This window comes from Chiloscyllium plagiosum, unplaced genomic scaffold, assembly GCF_037043375.1.
Source record: "Chiloscyllium plagiosum isolate Xiang-an unplaced genomic scaffold, Cpla_swu_hap1 HiC_scaffold_39, whole genome shotgun sequence".
NCBI classification, from domain to species: domain Eukaryota; kingdom Metazoa; phylum Chordata; class Chondrichthyes; order Orectolobiformes; family Hemiscylliidae; genus Chiloscyllium; species Chiloscyllium plagiosum.
In genome coordinates this window covers 37,686,059-37,699,418 of record NW_028270177.1, presented here as the reverse complement: position 1 = coordinate 37,699,418, position 13,360 = coordinate 37,686,059, and the positions used below count along the sequence as shown (strand labels likewise).

Below are 13,360 nucleotides of genomic sequence, written 5' to 3'. Positions count from 1 at the left end.
GGTTTAAGGTGAGAGGGGAAAGATTTAAGAGAGACCTAAGGGGCAACTTTTTCACATAGACGATGATACGTGCATGGAATGAGCTACCAGAGAAAATGGTGGAGGATGGTACAATTGCTACATTTAAAAGGCATCTGGACGGGTATATGAATAGGAAGGGTTTACATTCATACATACATACAACAATACAGCGCAGAACAGGCCCATCGACCCTTGATGTTGCGCTGACCTTTGAACTAATATAAACCCAACACTATCCCATCATTATCCATATGCTAATCCAAGGATTGTTTAAATCTCCCTAATGTGGCTGAGTTAACTACATTGGCAGGCAGGGCATTCCACACCCTTACCACTCTGAGTAAAGAACCTTGGGATATGGGCCAAGTGCTAGCAATTGGGACTAGATTAATTTAAGATATCTGATCGGCACCGATAGGTTGGACTGAAGGGTCTGTTTCCATGCTGTACAGCTCTGTGACTCTCTAAGTCTGCTGCTCTATTCAATGGGATCTGGTATGTTGTATTTAAAAAGGGGACGTTGTTAGGAATGGGCCTGGGTGGGGCCATAGCTGAAAAAGATGTTAAACCTCAGATCTTTATATTGTAATATATTTTCGATTAGTCCTCAGAATGTTGTCAAGACTGTCCTTTCTTGCCCATCCTTAGTTACAATTGAAAATTGGTGTTAAACTCACTGGCATTAATGCTCGATCTTTCACACAGAGGTTAAGAGGCAACTGAATTGGTGTGTGATTGGAGTCACATGTAGGCCAAATTGGATAATGAACACAGGTTTCCTTCCCTGAAGGACACTGATAACTTCAAACAGCAATCCAAAATGTGGACACCTTTACTGATGCCAACTTCTTATTTCCAGCATTTATAAAACAGAATTCAAATTCTCAAGCTGTCACAGTGGAATTTAAAACCACATTCTTTGGATCATTTGGTCTGGTAACTATGTGGCCCGAGCAATTATCTCAATGTGGTGACTGGCAAAAATGTTGTTAGTTCATTGTTTTTCAACCAATTGGGAGTTAGGTTGACCAAACTAACCCAAACATATCTCAACTGGTAGTTCTGAATTCCTTCAGGAAATTTCATGTTGAATTCTATTGAAACCCAAGAATTCCCTTTTTTAACAGAATTGCTATACTGTTCCCGTAGGTGAATGATGAAGTCTTTCTGTCCGAGAAGGCAGGGTTGCTATTTGTCCTGGTGGACGCCTGTTCTGGAGACACTTTGAGCAGGCAGTATTTTGACACAGCCCATACTCTGCAGGTAGCTGACTCCATTGCTAATTACATCCAGGCAACCATTCGAGAAAGGTAAGCAGATGGCCACTAATCTACTTTCCATAAACTGCCAACTGTCTTTGTGAAAACAGCTGTGATGATTCGGACAGATTGACAAATTATTTCTAGTCTGCTAAGACAGGGTCTGAGTTGAATTGCATAACAAGGATAATACTTTAAAAAAAACATGTATGCACTAAATGCACTGAGTCTGAGGTACTGGAAGATGTGGCAAAACTGTTTATGCTTCTGTACATAGGAACTAAAATAGCTCTGTCTTACAGTCTGACTATAGCATGCAAGGCATTCTACTGGGGCCTGGGATTTTGAACAGATCAGGAAAACCATAAGAAGGAAACAAAACAAGCTTTTTTTTCAGAAAAGCAGACTCAACAAACATCTTATAAGTACCAAAAAGTATCTAAACTGTTGCTGTTAACAAAACACTTGGCTTCATGCAGAAATAGAATGTATAATTATGTCAAATATTGGAAACCTCAAGATTATGAAACTGAGTTTTATGTTAATTAAAGGACCTATCAGTTCCCTCATTCCTGTGTTTTTGACTTGAGGACAACTAAAGGAGAAATGGAACTGCTCTATGTTTAGCATCAAGGCAATGGTTAGACCATCATTGGATTAGCTAAGCCTCTGCTCTCATAGCTGGCTGTCAAAACACTTCCATAATGTCGTTTTAATCTGATGCTGACTGTGAAAGGTCTGTGTTGCAGGGAAAAGCTATAAATCCTAGCCTTTCTCAACCCTGAAAGATGGCAAATGAGAGAGTGTATTGCAGAGATTTATGAGACATGTGGTGGTCCAGGGATAGCAATATATTGAAATGAACCAAATGAAGAAACTGATGGACAAGATTTGTTTGTTTTATGACTTTTGCTTTTACTTTATAATTAAACCAAAATCAGCATATTAATCTTGAATTAACAGATATTGTATCTGATAAAATTGATAATTTATACTTTATGTTGTTGATGATACATCAAATGTGATACATTTCATGGATTTTCTGTCAGTTCCATTGACAAATGTATTCAGCATCTTGTTCAGTCAGAAAATCCTTCGAAACTCTCCTTACCTCAGGTAGGGTTCCACTCTCCAGCACTGTCCAGGCTTTGACTTCCCCAACTCCACCCGCAGCACCCCCAAACCAAAACCCCATAACCGCCAACCTGAATCCACTTACCTGGTCTTCAGTAAAATGGCCAGTTCTTGTAAATTTGTTTCTTCAAAGTAACTGAAACAGAGACAGTAATTTCCCTTTTTCTGAAGCTGCTAAATCCAGCCTTTAGATCGTCTTTGTTGCACTCACACGCATCTGCAACCCAGCCTGTACCGCTGTGTTACTGAACTCTGACCTCTGAGGGCTCTATTTTCTGCTGTGGTTCTGTTCACCGAGCTGGAAGTTTTTGTTGCAAACGTTTCGTCCCCTGGCTAGGTGACATCATCAGTGCTTGGGAGCCTCCTGCGAAGCGCTTCTTTGATGTTTCCTCCGGTGTTTATAGTGGTCTGTCCCTGCCGCTTCCGGTTGTCAGTTTCAGCTGTCCGCTGTAGTGGTTGATATATTTTCTATTTGATTTCAATCTGTATCTGCTTCCCTAATAATCTGAAATTAAATCTAATTTCTCAGATGTTTTTGGAGCAGAATCTTATAGGGGTCTGAGCAATGTGGGCTATGCTATGATGTAAGGCAAAATCAAATTAAATTTGTTGTTAGGACCATCTCTCATTGGAAGCAGCAGACGCCACCTTGTGTTTGATGTTGTATTGTGTGAAAGGACAGAAGGTTTGCCTTCACCTTGATCAGGATGGAAGGCATCCTATTGGCCTTACAATAGTTAAGGCATTCCATCTCCTTAGTGGCATTTACCATGTTATTGTGAGGTACTCTTGTGTCTCAGTGGTAGGGTCCCTACTCCAGTCCAGGCAGCTTGGATTCAAGTCCCACCTGCTCTAGTGGTGTGTAATAACATCTCTGAACTGGTTGACTAGAAAGATAGGTTAATTAAAAAAAAGTTCTTTAAACCAAGATTCTCACTAAGTAGTTGAGGAATTGCCTATTGATGGGGATTATCATTTGTTAAACACCATGTTGATGACCCAACTCACCTCATTAATATTCAGCCTCCTCTGTTACCAAACTGAACAAACAAGCTCAATGTTGGGAAAAGCAGCGGGGGAACCTGACAAGTTCAGCTCATCACTTTGCTCTGACTGACCCAATTGTTGCCTATGACCATCCAGCACCTGCAAATGCTTCCTGACTATTGTGGCACCTCTCTAATGCACTGCTAGGTCACTGAGGAAGCACAGGCTCATGTTGCAGGGCGCACTGGCAGTATGGAAGGCTGCTTCAAGGGCACATTGAACAGGCACAGACACCAAGGGGACTGCATGGACCAGGCTGCACCTGATGAAGAGCTTATACCCGAAACATCAATTCTCCTACTCCTCAGATGCTGCTTGACCTGCTGTGCTTTTGTAGGACTACACTCTTGACTCTAATCTCCAACATCTGCAATCTTCACTTTCGCCAGGCTGCACCACAGTCTGGACAGAGTGCTGCGTCTTCCTGACATGCTGTGCTCTGCACTATCAGAAGAGGCAGCGAGTGTAATAGGCACTGAGGAACTGGGAGAATGGGAGTAGTCTACCAAGGAGGAGGATGGGGAGGAGAAAGCTCTCCTTGACCACAACTGAGCTCAGGAAAGTCGGGTGCTCCAGGCTTATTGACACCCACTTCCAGTCGATGACGGCTGGGTGCAGCAGACAACCCTAGTGTAAAATTGCATCCTGACTCACCAAAGCCTGTCCACCATCTACAAGGCACAAGTCAGGAGTGTGAAGTAATACTCCTGAATGACTAAAGAAACTTGACCCCATCCATGACAAAGCAGTCCACTTGATTGGCACCACATGCCCAAATATCCACTCCCTCCACCACTGATACTCAGTAGCAGCAGTGTGTGCTATCTCAAAATCTACTGCAGAAAATCACCAAACATCACTAGATGCACCTTCCAAACCCATGATTACTTCCATCTAGAAGGACAAGGGAAACAGATACATGGGAAGACCACCCCCCTGCAAGTTCCCCTCCAAGCCACACACCATCCTGATTTGGAAATATATAACCGTTCCTTCAGTGTCACTGGGTTAAAATCTTTGAATTCCCTCACTAAGGGCATTGAGGGTCAACCTACAGCATATGGACTGCAGCGGTTCAAGAAGGCAGTTCACCATCACCTTTTGAAGAGCAACTAGGGGCAGACAATAAGTGCTGACCCAGCCAGTGATATCCACATCCCATGAGGCAATAAACAAAAATTGTCACACAATGAGATCAACATCTGGAATACAAAGTTTGTGAGAAGATTTGTAGCTCAGGTGCTCGTTGCTGTGGTTCTGTTCGCCGAGCTGGAAGTTTTTGTTGCAAACGTTTCGTCCCCTGTCTAGGTGACATCCTCAGTGCTTGGGAGCCTCCTGTGAAGCGCTTCTGTGGTGTTTCCTCCGGCATTTATAGTGGCCTGTCAGTTGTCAGTTTCAGCTGTCCGCTGTAGTGGCCGGTATATTGGGCCCAGGTCGATGTTTGTTGATGGAGTTTGTGGATGAGTGCCATGCTTCTAGGAATTCCCTGACTGTTCTTTGTTTGGCTTGCCCTATAATGGTAGTGTTGTCCCAGTCAAATTCATGTTGCTTGTTGTCTGCGTGTGTGGCTACTAAGGATAGCTGGTCGTGTCGTTTCGTGGCTAGTTGATGTTCATGTATGCGGATTGTTAGCTGTCTTCCTGTTTGTCCTATATAGTGTTTTGTGCAGTCCTTGCATGGGATTTTGTACACTACATTAGTTTTGCTCATGCTGGGTATCGGGTCCTTCGTTCTGGTGAGTTGTTGTCTGAGTGTGGCTGTTGGTTTGTGTGCTGTTATAAGTCCTAGTGGTCGCAGTAATGAGCGAACATTTCTATGGAGGATTAAATGTCCGTTCTTGTCCATAATAAACTTGGTTAATCCCTGACTCCAAGCGCTCCTTCCTTCCTTCATTTAACCTTCATTTCTTTCTTCCTTTAGGAGAGTGAGCTGACCATATCATGTATGACTTAAATTACACAATGATAAAGCAATAATCCACGATATAAACTCAAAACCTGGTTCCCATTTCACTCTGGCTTCTCACTTTCCAAACCCAATCCCCAGATTTTTCATCCTTCCCACTTCTCCAAATCTTCTAATTTTCTCACATCCTTTGTTCTTTATTTGTAATTCTATTATTTAACCAAGATAATCATTTAAATCATCCAGAATTTAGTCCATTGTTTTCTTGCTTTGTATATCTGGCGATTACCCCACTGTCCTCCCATTTTGTTTCCTAATTCTATTGATTCACTTGTTCAATTCTTTAGTCCGAAATAAGATATGAATTCATGACATTGATTCTGTGATGTTTTGCCTAATGCTGATGTGCTTCCAGCTCTTCCCGTTTTTGTGTTAAAGAGATCTGCATTGGGAAATGTTTCCTGTCCTGGACCTTGTACAGAATCTTGCCATTTAAGATGCATGTCCTTTTACTGCTTTTTCCCAAAATGTGCTCATTCATGTTCCCCAGCATTCAGCTGCAGCTGATACTTGGTTCCCCATCCCTACCCCACTGTATCCTCTTCTATTCTTTCCTGTGCGCTGCCATGGCTCCCTTTGGGTTTAAGAGCAAATTTCAATACTATTTGTTTTGTGCCTCTATTCAAGGCATTTGTACAAATAGAAAAATAGTTGTCTCATCCTAGATTCCTGGCGTATGACATCAACACATTGCCAATCTGAGAAGCACCCATTTTCTTTGGTTCTGAGTCAACTGTCTAAGAGGTTTCATTCTCATCAAAGTCATTTGCCTTAACATTTGTATCTAGTTTGTGGTAAAATATTCAGTTCTTGCTGATAATCCAAACATAGTGAGTCACCCACCCTTTTCCTTTTACCTATGCACTCACATGTGTTGGACAAACACTATTATTTTAGATAAATTCCCAATTTATTTAAAGCGTCCTCAGAATGTTTTATAAATGTGTTAACAATAAATTGTCATCATCTCTCTCAATGCTTTCATCTTCTGTTAATGTTTCTGTTGTTTTGCAGGTCAATTGCTCTCGTCTGTTCAAGAGGTGACTCAGGCTGGGCATTAAATTATGTACCTTCAGCTTTTCTGAGGCTAGGTGCTGCAAAACCAATCAACTTTTTCAAAGAAGGTGATGCTTTAGATTGTGGTGATTCTCCATTCTTGTTTTTCAAATTAGCAATATGGGTTTGAAATGTTCTTGAATTAATTACTGAATATGGAGAACACATTATTACCGATGAATCATCAGTACCTAATATATCTGTGTGAAGACTGTATCTGGTATTTAAAAGATGGATAGAGGTGTATTGGGAAATGTGAGTTGTTTGTGGAAGGATCAGCTGGATGAACTGAAAGGGGATCTTTAGCTGATTTTCTTGAGTTGGATGATCTGAACTACTATTCATCTTTCCCGGACTATCCACCATAGATGAATCTGTCCATTGCACTATTGATGGAGTGACCACTTCACAATCCTTCTGGAGACAAAATTGAATCTTCACACACGCCATCTTCATTATCAGCCTCCACTACAGTACCAAATGGAATAAATTCTGAATAGCCCAAGACTGGCCATCCAAGAGGTGCTGTGAGTTACCAGCAGCAGCAGAATTGTATTCCATCGTAATCTGTGAACCTTACACAGCTACTAACATCAATACAGAGGATCCAACCTCTGGGGGTGTAGGAGAGCAAGGCAGGAACAGTATCAGGCAAACCTTAAAAAATAAAGGATGCTAACTTGGTGAGGCTAAGCACAACACTACTTGCAGCAGAAGCAGCAAACTGTTCACAGACCTAAGCAATAAATCTGATCAAAACTCTATAGTCTTACCATATCAAGTTGTAAATGATGGTGGATAATTGAATTATTAACTGGAGGCAGACGCTCCACAAATATCATGACATGAAGCTGCTGCTGTTGGACTGGGGTGGACAAAGTCAGAAGTCACCAGACACTAGGTTACAGTCCAGCAGACTTATTTGAAATCACAAGCTTTTGCGATGCCAGTCCGATTCTGTTGGACTATAACCTGATGTTATGTGACATGTTCGTTGATGGGAGTGCAAAAGACAAAGTTGATGCATTTGTAACCATGTTCGATCAGAAGTGCCAAGTTGCTGATTCATCTCAGCCTCCTCCTGAGGTCGTCATGATCATTGGTGCCAGTCTTCAACCAATTCATTTCTCTCCACGTCATATCAAGAAACTATTGAATGCACTCAATACTGCATTGGCCAAGTGCTCCAACAACATTTCAGCAATAGTACTGAAGACTTGTGCAGACAGAGGGTTAGAACTGGGGATGTTTGCTGATGAATGTGCAGTGCTCAGCATCATTCACACTGAAGTAGCCATGTCCATAGGCAGCTAGATCTGGACAGCATTTAAGCTTGGGCTGATAAGTGACAAGTAACATTCATACAACACAAGTGCAGGCAATGAACATCTAAATAAAGAAACAAACCATCTTCTCCTGTCATTTTCTTTGGCATCGTCATCATGTAATGTTCTACCATCAACATCCTGGAGATTACCATTGACTGGAAACTGAATTGAACCAGCATGTATTAATGACTTGATGAAGAAAGTGACTGTACTATAGTCAGGTTTGTGGATAAAATAGGTGGCAAACCAAGTGGTGAGGATGACACAGGATCTGCAGAGGAATATAAGCTGGTTAAGTGTTGGCAAACGTGGTGGATGGAAAAGAATGAGTGAAGTTGTGCACTTTGGCAAGAAGCTGAACATCAGTTCAAGGAAAAAAAGAATGCAGAAAGCCACAGGTCAGAGGAATGTGGGACTCTTCATCCATGAATCATAAAAAAGCGAGCATCCAAGTTCAGTGGTTAATAGAGAAGGCAACTGGAATGTGGGCCTTTATTTCAAACAGAATAGAGTATAAAAGTAGGAAGGTTTTACTAAAACTACACAAGATGGTAGCCTAACCACAGTTGGAATACGGTGAACAGTTTTGATCCATTATCTAAGGAAAGGTATCCTGGGACTGAAGGCTGTCCAGAGAAGATTAATTCGGTCCATAGGAAGTTGGGTAATTGGACCTGTTTCCATTGGCGCCAAGAAGAATGAGAGGTGACTTTATTGAAGATGTTTGGGGAACTTGAGGAGTATATGCAGTGAGGTTGTTTCCCTTTGTGAGAGAGCCTAGAACCAGAGAGCACCAACTCAGAATAAGGAGTCACACATTTAAGGTACAGATGAGGGTGAATTTCTTATCTGAGGGTAGTGAATTAGTGGCATTGTTTCCCACAGATGTCTTTTGAGGCTGGGTCATTAAGTATGTCCCAAGCTGAGACAGATTTTTAATCAGCCAAGGAGTTAAGGATTGTCAGGAAAAGGCAGGAAAGTAGAGTTGAGAAGTGTCGGATCAGCTATGATCTCATTGAGTGGCAGAGCAGAGTTGATGGGCTGATTGGCCTCCTTCGGCTCTTAAGTCTTGTGGTCTTCTCACAATATTGTGGCTACAAGAGCAGGTCAGAAGCTGAAAATTCTGCAGTGAGTTCCACTCTTCCTGAATCTCCAAAGTTTGTCTATCAGGTACAAAGGACAAGTCAGGAGTGGGATGGAATGCTCCCCATTTCTCCCCTGACAGCATCATCCAAACTTGTGACCTCCACATAGAAAGGCAAGTGCAGCAGATGCTTGGAAACACCACCATGTGCGAGTTACTCTTGAAGACGCACACCATCCTGAAATATATCACTGTTCCTTCACTGTCACTGGGTCAAAATACTAGAACCTCCTCCCTAACAGCATTGAGGGTGTACCTAATCCACGTGAACTACAGTGATTCGAAAAGGTTGTTCTGAAGAGCAAACAGGCATGAACAGTAAATGCCAGTGGTTCTCCATTCCGTGACTGAATGAGGAAACATCCTGCTGTGTGGTGTGAGCTAGTATTCATTCTGGAACACTGCTCTCACTGATCTGAACTACTATGTTTGACTAAGGAAGTTACACCTTTTGTTTCTGTAGTGTTTGAAATTATACTGCAGAAAGGAAGTTGCACAGATTTCAAACTATAATCGCACAAACCCAGTGTTTGTGTTGAAAATCTTGGCAAGTTTCAAATCAGTAAACAAATTCTAACATCTGTTGACATAGTAACATGCATATTTCCTCCCATGCATTAATAGGATCTGAACATTTTGTTTTTTTTAATGGGCAATAAAACAAATGGCTATTCTCACAAAAATAAATAAGTAAATTTCATGTCATTGGAAGCCTGGTGTATGTATATTACAGATGCATGCAAAATCTGACAGTTTTGAATCCATTAAGGCTTATAAACATATCTCTGGGCATAGATAATCAGCTGGATCAAACACATAGCTGGGAGTATTCACTGATTAAAATGCATGGATTGGAAATCAGTCAGACGCCATGTGGGGACAGTAACCTTCCTCGTCTAAGCTTCCTCTTTGCACTCACTCAGGTAGCAACTGATTGTTTAGTGTGATTCCTCTGGCTTACTACAGCTATAGTGCTAATTTGATATTGTTAACATTGTTAAAATCACTGAGATGAGGAGCTGAACCTTTCAATGAGAAATTGAGTACATTAGGCTGAAACTCTCTGGAGTCGAGAGTGTGGTGCTGGAAAAAGCACAGCAGGTCAGGCAGCATCCGAGGAGCAGGAGAATCGATGTTTCGGGCATAAGCCCTTCATCATAAGCCCAACCTGACAAAGGGCTTATGCCCAAAACATTGATTCTCCTGCTGCTCAGATGCTGCCTGACTTGCTGCGCTTTTCCAGCTCCACACTCTCAACTCTGATCTCCATCATCTGCAGTCCTCACTGTCTCCTACCTGAAACTCTCTGGAGTTTATGGTTTCCATGGTTAATAACACCTAAAATGTGGCATCACAGTCATAAGGGAGTGATCAGTTAGGACTGAAATGAGAAGAAATTTCCTCACTCAGTAGTTTGTGAATCTCAATCAGAGAAGGTTGAAGATGCTCCATTGTTGAATATATGTAAAGCAAGAACAGACAGACTTTTAATCTTTCAGGGAATTGAGGGATATGGGGAGTAGGCCCAAAAGTAGATTTGAAGCCTAAGATCAGCCATGATGATGTTGAATGGCAGCCACAAGTGTGACCGGCTGAATGGACCACTCTTGCTTCTATTTTGTGTTCTTGATGGGAGTGTGGATTTTGTGGTTTGAAAACATTTTCGGCTATTTTTAATTTGCCTTTTTATATACAGGTTTTAAATTGTTTTTTGCATATTTTTCCAGAAATAGAATTAATGGCTGACATCCAGAAGCATATCACAGAGTGACTAATATCTGTTGATGTTTCTGAGTTGAAGAGTGAAACTCTAAAATCTGTCAAGTTGGCAGATGAATGATGTGGTAGGGAAAGGCCAACTTTAGGATGAATGATCAGATTAGTGGACTGAATGATCAGCTTCACCGTCATGCTAGCATTTTGAAAATACCCGCTCCTGCTCAGTTGTCACTTATCTGTCTTTGCATTGATGCAGTAAGAATGTCTACCCTCTGCTGGCTAGGCTCCACCAGTGGACAATGTTTCATTGTAAGGGGCAGGCAATATGGACTGAGATGAGGGAGGATTTCTTCACTCAGAGGCTCATAATCCTTTGGATTTTTCTACTTCATACATAAGGTATGTCCAAAATAGATATAATCAATGATATCAAGAGTTATGGGCATATGGTGTTGAGGTAGATGGGTAGCTGGGATCCAAAATGGCAGAGGAAGCTCAAAGGACTGAGTCATAGATTCCCTGCAGTGTGGAGGCAGGCCATTCACCCATTGAGTCCACATTGACCCTCCAAACAGCATCTCATCCAGACCCATCACCCCTACGCTGTAGCCCTGCATTTTGCATAGCTAATCCACCTAGCCTACACATCCCTGAACACTATGAGCAATTTGGCATGGCCAGGCCACCTAACCTGCACATGTTTGGTCTGTGGGAGGAAATTGGAGCACCTGGAGGAAACCCATGCAGACACTGGGAGAATGTGGAAACTCCACATAGACAGTTGCGCGAGATGGAATTGAACGTGTGTCCCTGCGGTGAGGCAGCAGTGCTAGCCATCATGCTGCCCAATTCTACTTGGAAGTGCATGACGATACAAAAACAACACTAATCATAGGTTTTTTTTGACAAATATGTGGTCCTTGCTGGAAGCCTTGCCATTCGGGCATGTAAATTGAGAAATCATGGGCATGCTAATGATTTTCCATCAATTGCTGTTGGCAGACTGGGTTCAATCCACCCACGAGAAATTTAACTGTATATTCGAACCCAGCACTGTTCTGAGTCACCTGTAATGAGAGAGAGCAAAAAATAACCATCTGAGGGTGGAATTGAAACCAGGTTCCTGGCATTCTGAGACAACAGTGCTAACTACTGAGCCAACCAATGACCAACTCCTGCTCCAGGCTTCCTAAACACTGTGTATTGATCACTATTAAACATTGTATTGTCTGACTTGAGAGCATTTTGATATTATTCTGTATAAGTTTCCAACATTTTCCTGTATAGAAACATGCTTAGACCCACTAAAACTGAGAATATTCAGATTCTGTTGTTCAGCCTCCAACATTGTTCATGAAAGTCAGGAATTAATAATCATTTTGTTTTTGATTTTAGGAAGTTTTGCTATGCTGGGATTCAAGAGTCAGCTGAAACCAGCATGGATTAAAATTCGAAGTCACAGTGCTGGACAGCTAGCTGCCTCCCTGCAGCATTATGTTCCTTTGAAACTGAGTGAATACAGCTGCTCTGGGAAAACAAAGGAGAACCGGAAAGATTTAAAGTTGTTCCAAGACTTGATGTTGTCAAACTAGACTATAACTACAAACAAGGCAGAGAATCTGTTAAATTGTTGCCACTTTAACTTCTGTATCATTGCTATAAATAAATATATTATGTACAGGAGCAGTGAGTATTTGTCATATCTTAATGGTAAATGAGCTTAATTTAATGGTATGCTAGACAGTAGACTGTGCATTATTATTGGTGTTGTCTTGTTCCTTGCCTCTGTAGATAGAAGACAACTAAATACCAGCTATAACGTGGTCCAGTTAAAACAGATAAAACTCAACTATTTGACATATACTGCTATACCAAAGAGTGTTCAAATGCCTGATAATCTTTGAAGGGAAAAGTGTCTGTGATATTCAAAATATAAAACAGATGCAGTTACCAAAGTTTGTTCAGTTTTATGCATTTTTGTTCTTCAGAACGTGTTAGAATAAGTCTAGTCTTGTTCATGAGAGTACAAGAAATGAAGAAAAATTGAATGGTTATAAACTTCAAGACTTCTAAGTGGTGCTGAAACAGTCCCACAGTACTCCAAGGATTTATATTGTTGAAATCATGCTGTCATTCATAGCTTCTGTTCTGTAATAAATGAGGTACAAGCACAGCTGCTTTATTGTATCGACCTTATTAGGTTTGATTTAACCATGGTCTCTACAGACCATACTCTCTTATTTCTTAAAATAGAGACACTTAAAAACTATTTGGTTTTAAAGAGCTCCAATAAATTATAATCATGACATATAAAGATTGGGTGTAGCTTACAGTAATGCAGGACCAGGATCAACATAACCTTCATCTATGTAACATTGTACAAAGTACTATCATTAACTTCTTGGGTCGGGAAATTTAATTTGAAGCTTTTCAATCACTTTCTCTATTGCAGTCCTCACTTGCCTATAGTTAGATTTTAGAAAGTTAAAGCTAAAGGAGCTGAGTGAAACACAAAATACCTCTTTATTGCAACAGGACATTAAGGCAAATCAGCTAAGGCCATAAATCAACTGAAGTGTTGACTTAAACTTGCAACTTGCCTCAATGTAAACACACTAAGTTTAATTACAAAAGAGAAGCTTTGTTACTTTATGTGCAAACCAGACAAAGGCTCGCTCAGCATTCAG

The 13,360-nt window shown here is 41.2% G+C and overlaps 2 protein-coding genes and 1 pseudogene across 6 annotated transcripts in view; all 3 read left to right on the top strand.

Moving 5' to 3' along the window:
- LOC122541088 (cell surface hyaluronidase CEMIP2-like) overlaps positions 1–12,356 on the top strand; it is a 146,963-nt gene extending 134,607 nt beyond the window's left edge. For all 3 annotated transcript variants that reach the window (XM_087981289.1, XM_087981288.1, XM_043677617.2), the window contains 3 exons: positions 1,171–1,331; positions 6,441–6,550; positions 12,069–12,356. In XM_087981289.1, coding sequence (XP_087837415.1) covers positions 1,171–1,331; positions 6,441–6,550; positions 12,069–12,265 — 468 coding nt within the window. In that variant the 3' untranslated portion in view covers positions 12,266–12,356. The remainder of the gene's footprint in view (positions 1–1,170; positions 1,332–6,440; positions 6,551–12,068) is intronic.
- Positions 1–13,360, top strand: part of cemip (cell migration inducing hyaluronidase 1) — a 239,455-nt gene that overhangs the window by 93,205 nt on the left and 132,890 nt on the right. The window lies entirely within an intron of this gene.
- Positions 3,078–3,194, top strand: LOC122541143 (U6atac minor spliceosomal RNA; annotated as a pseudogene).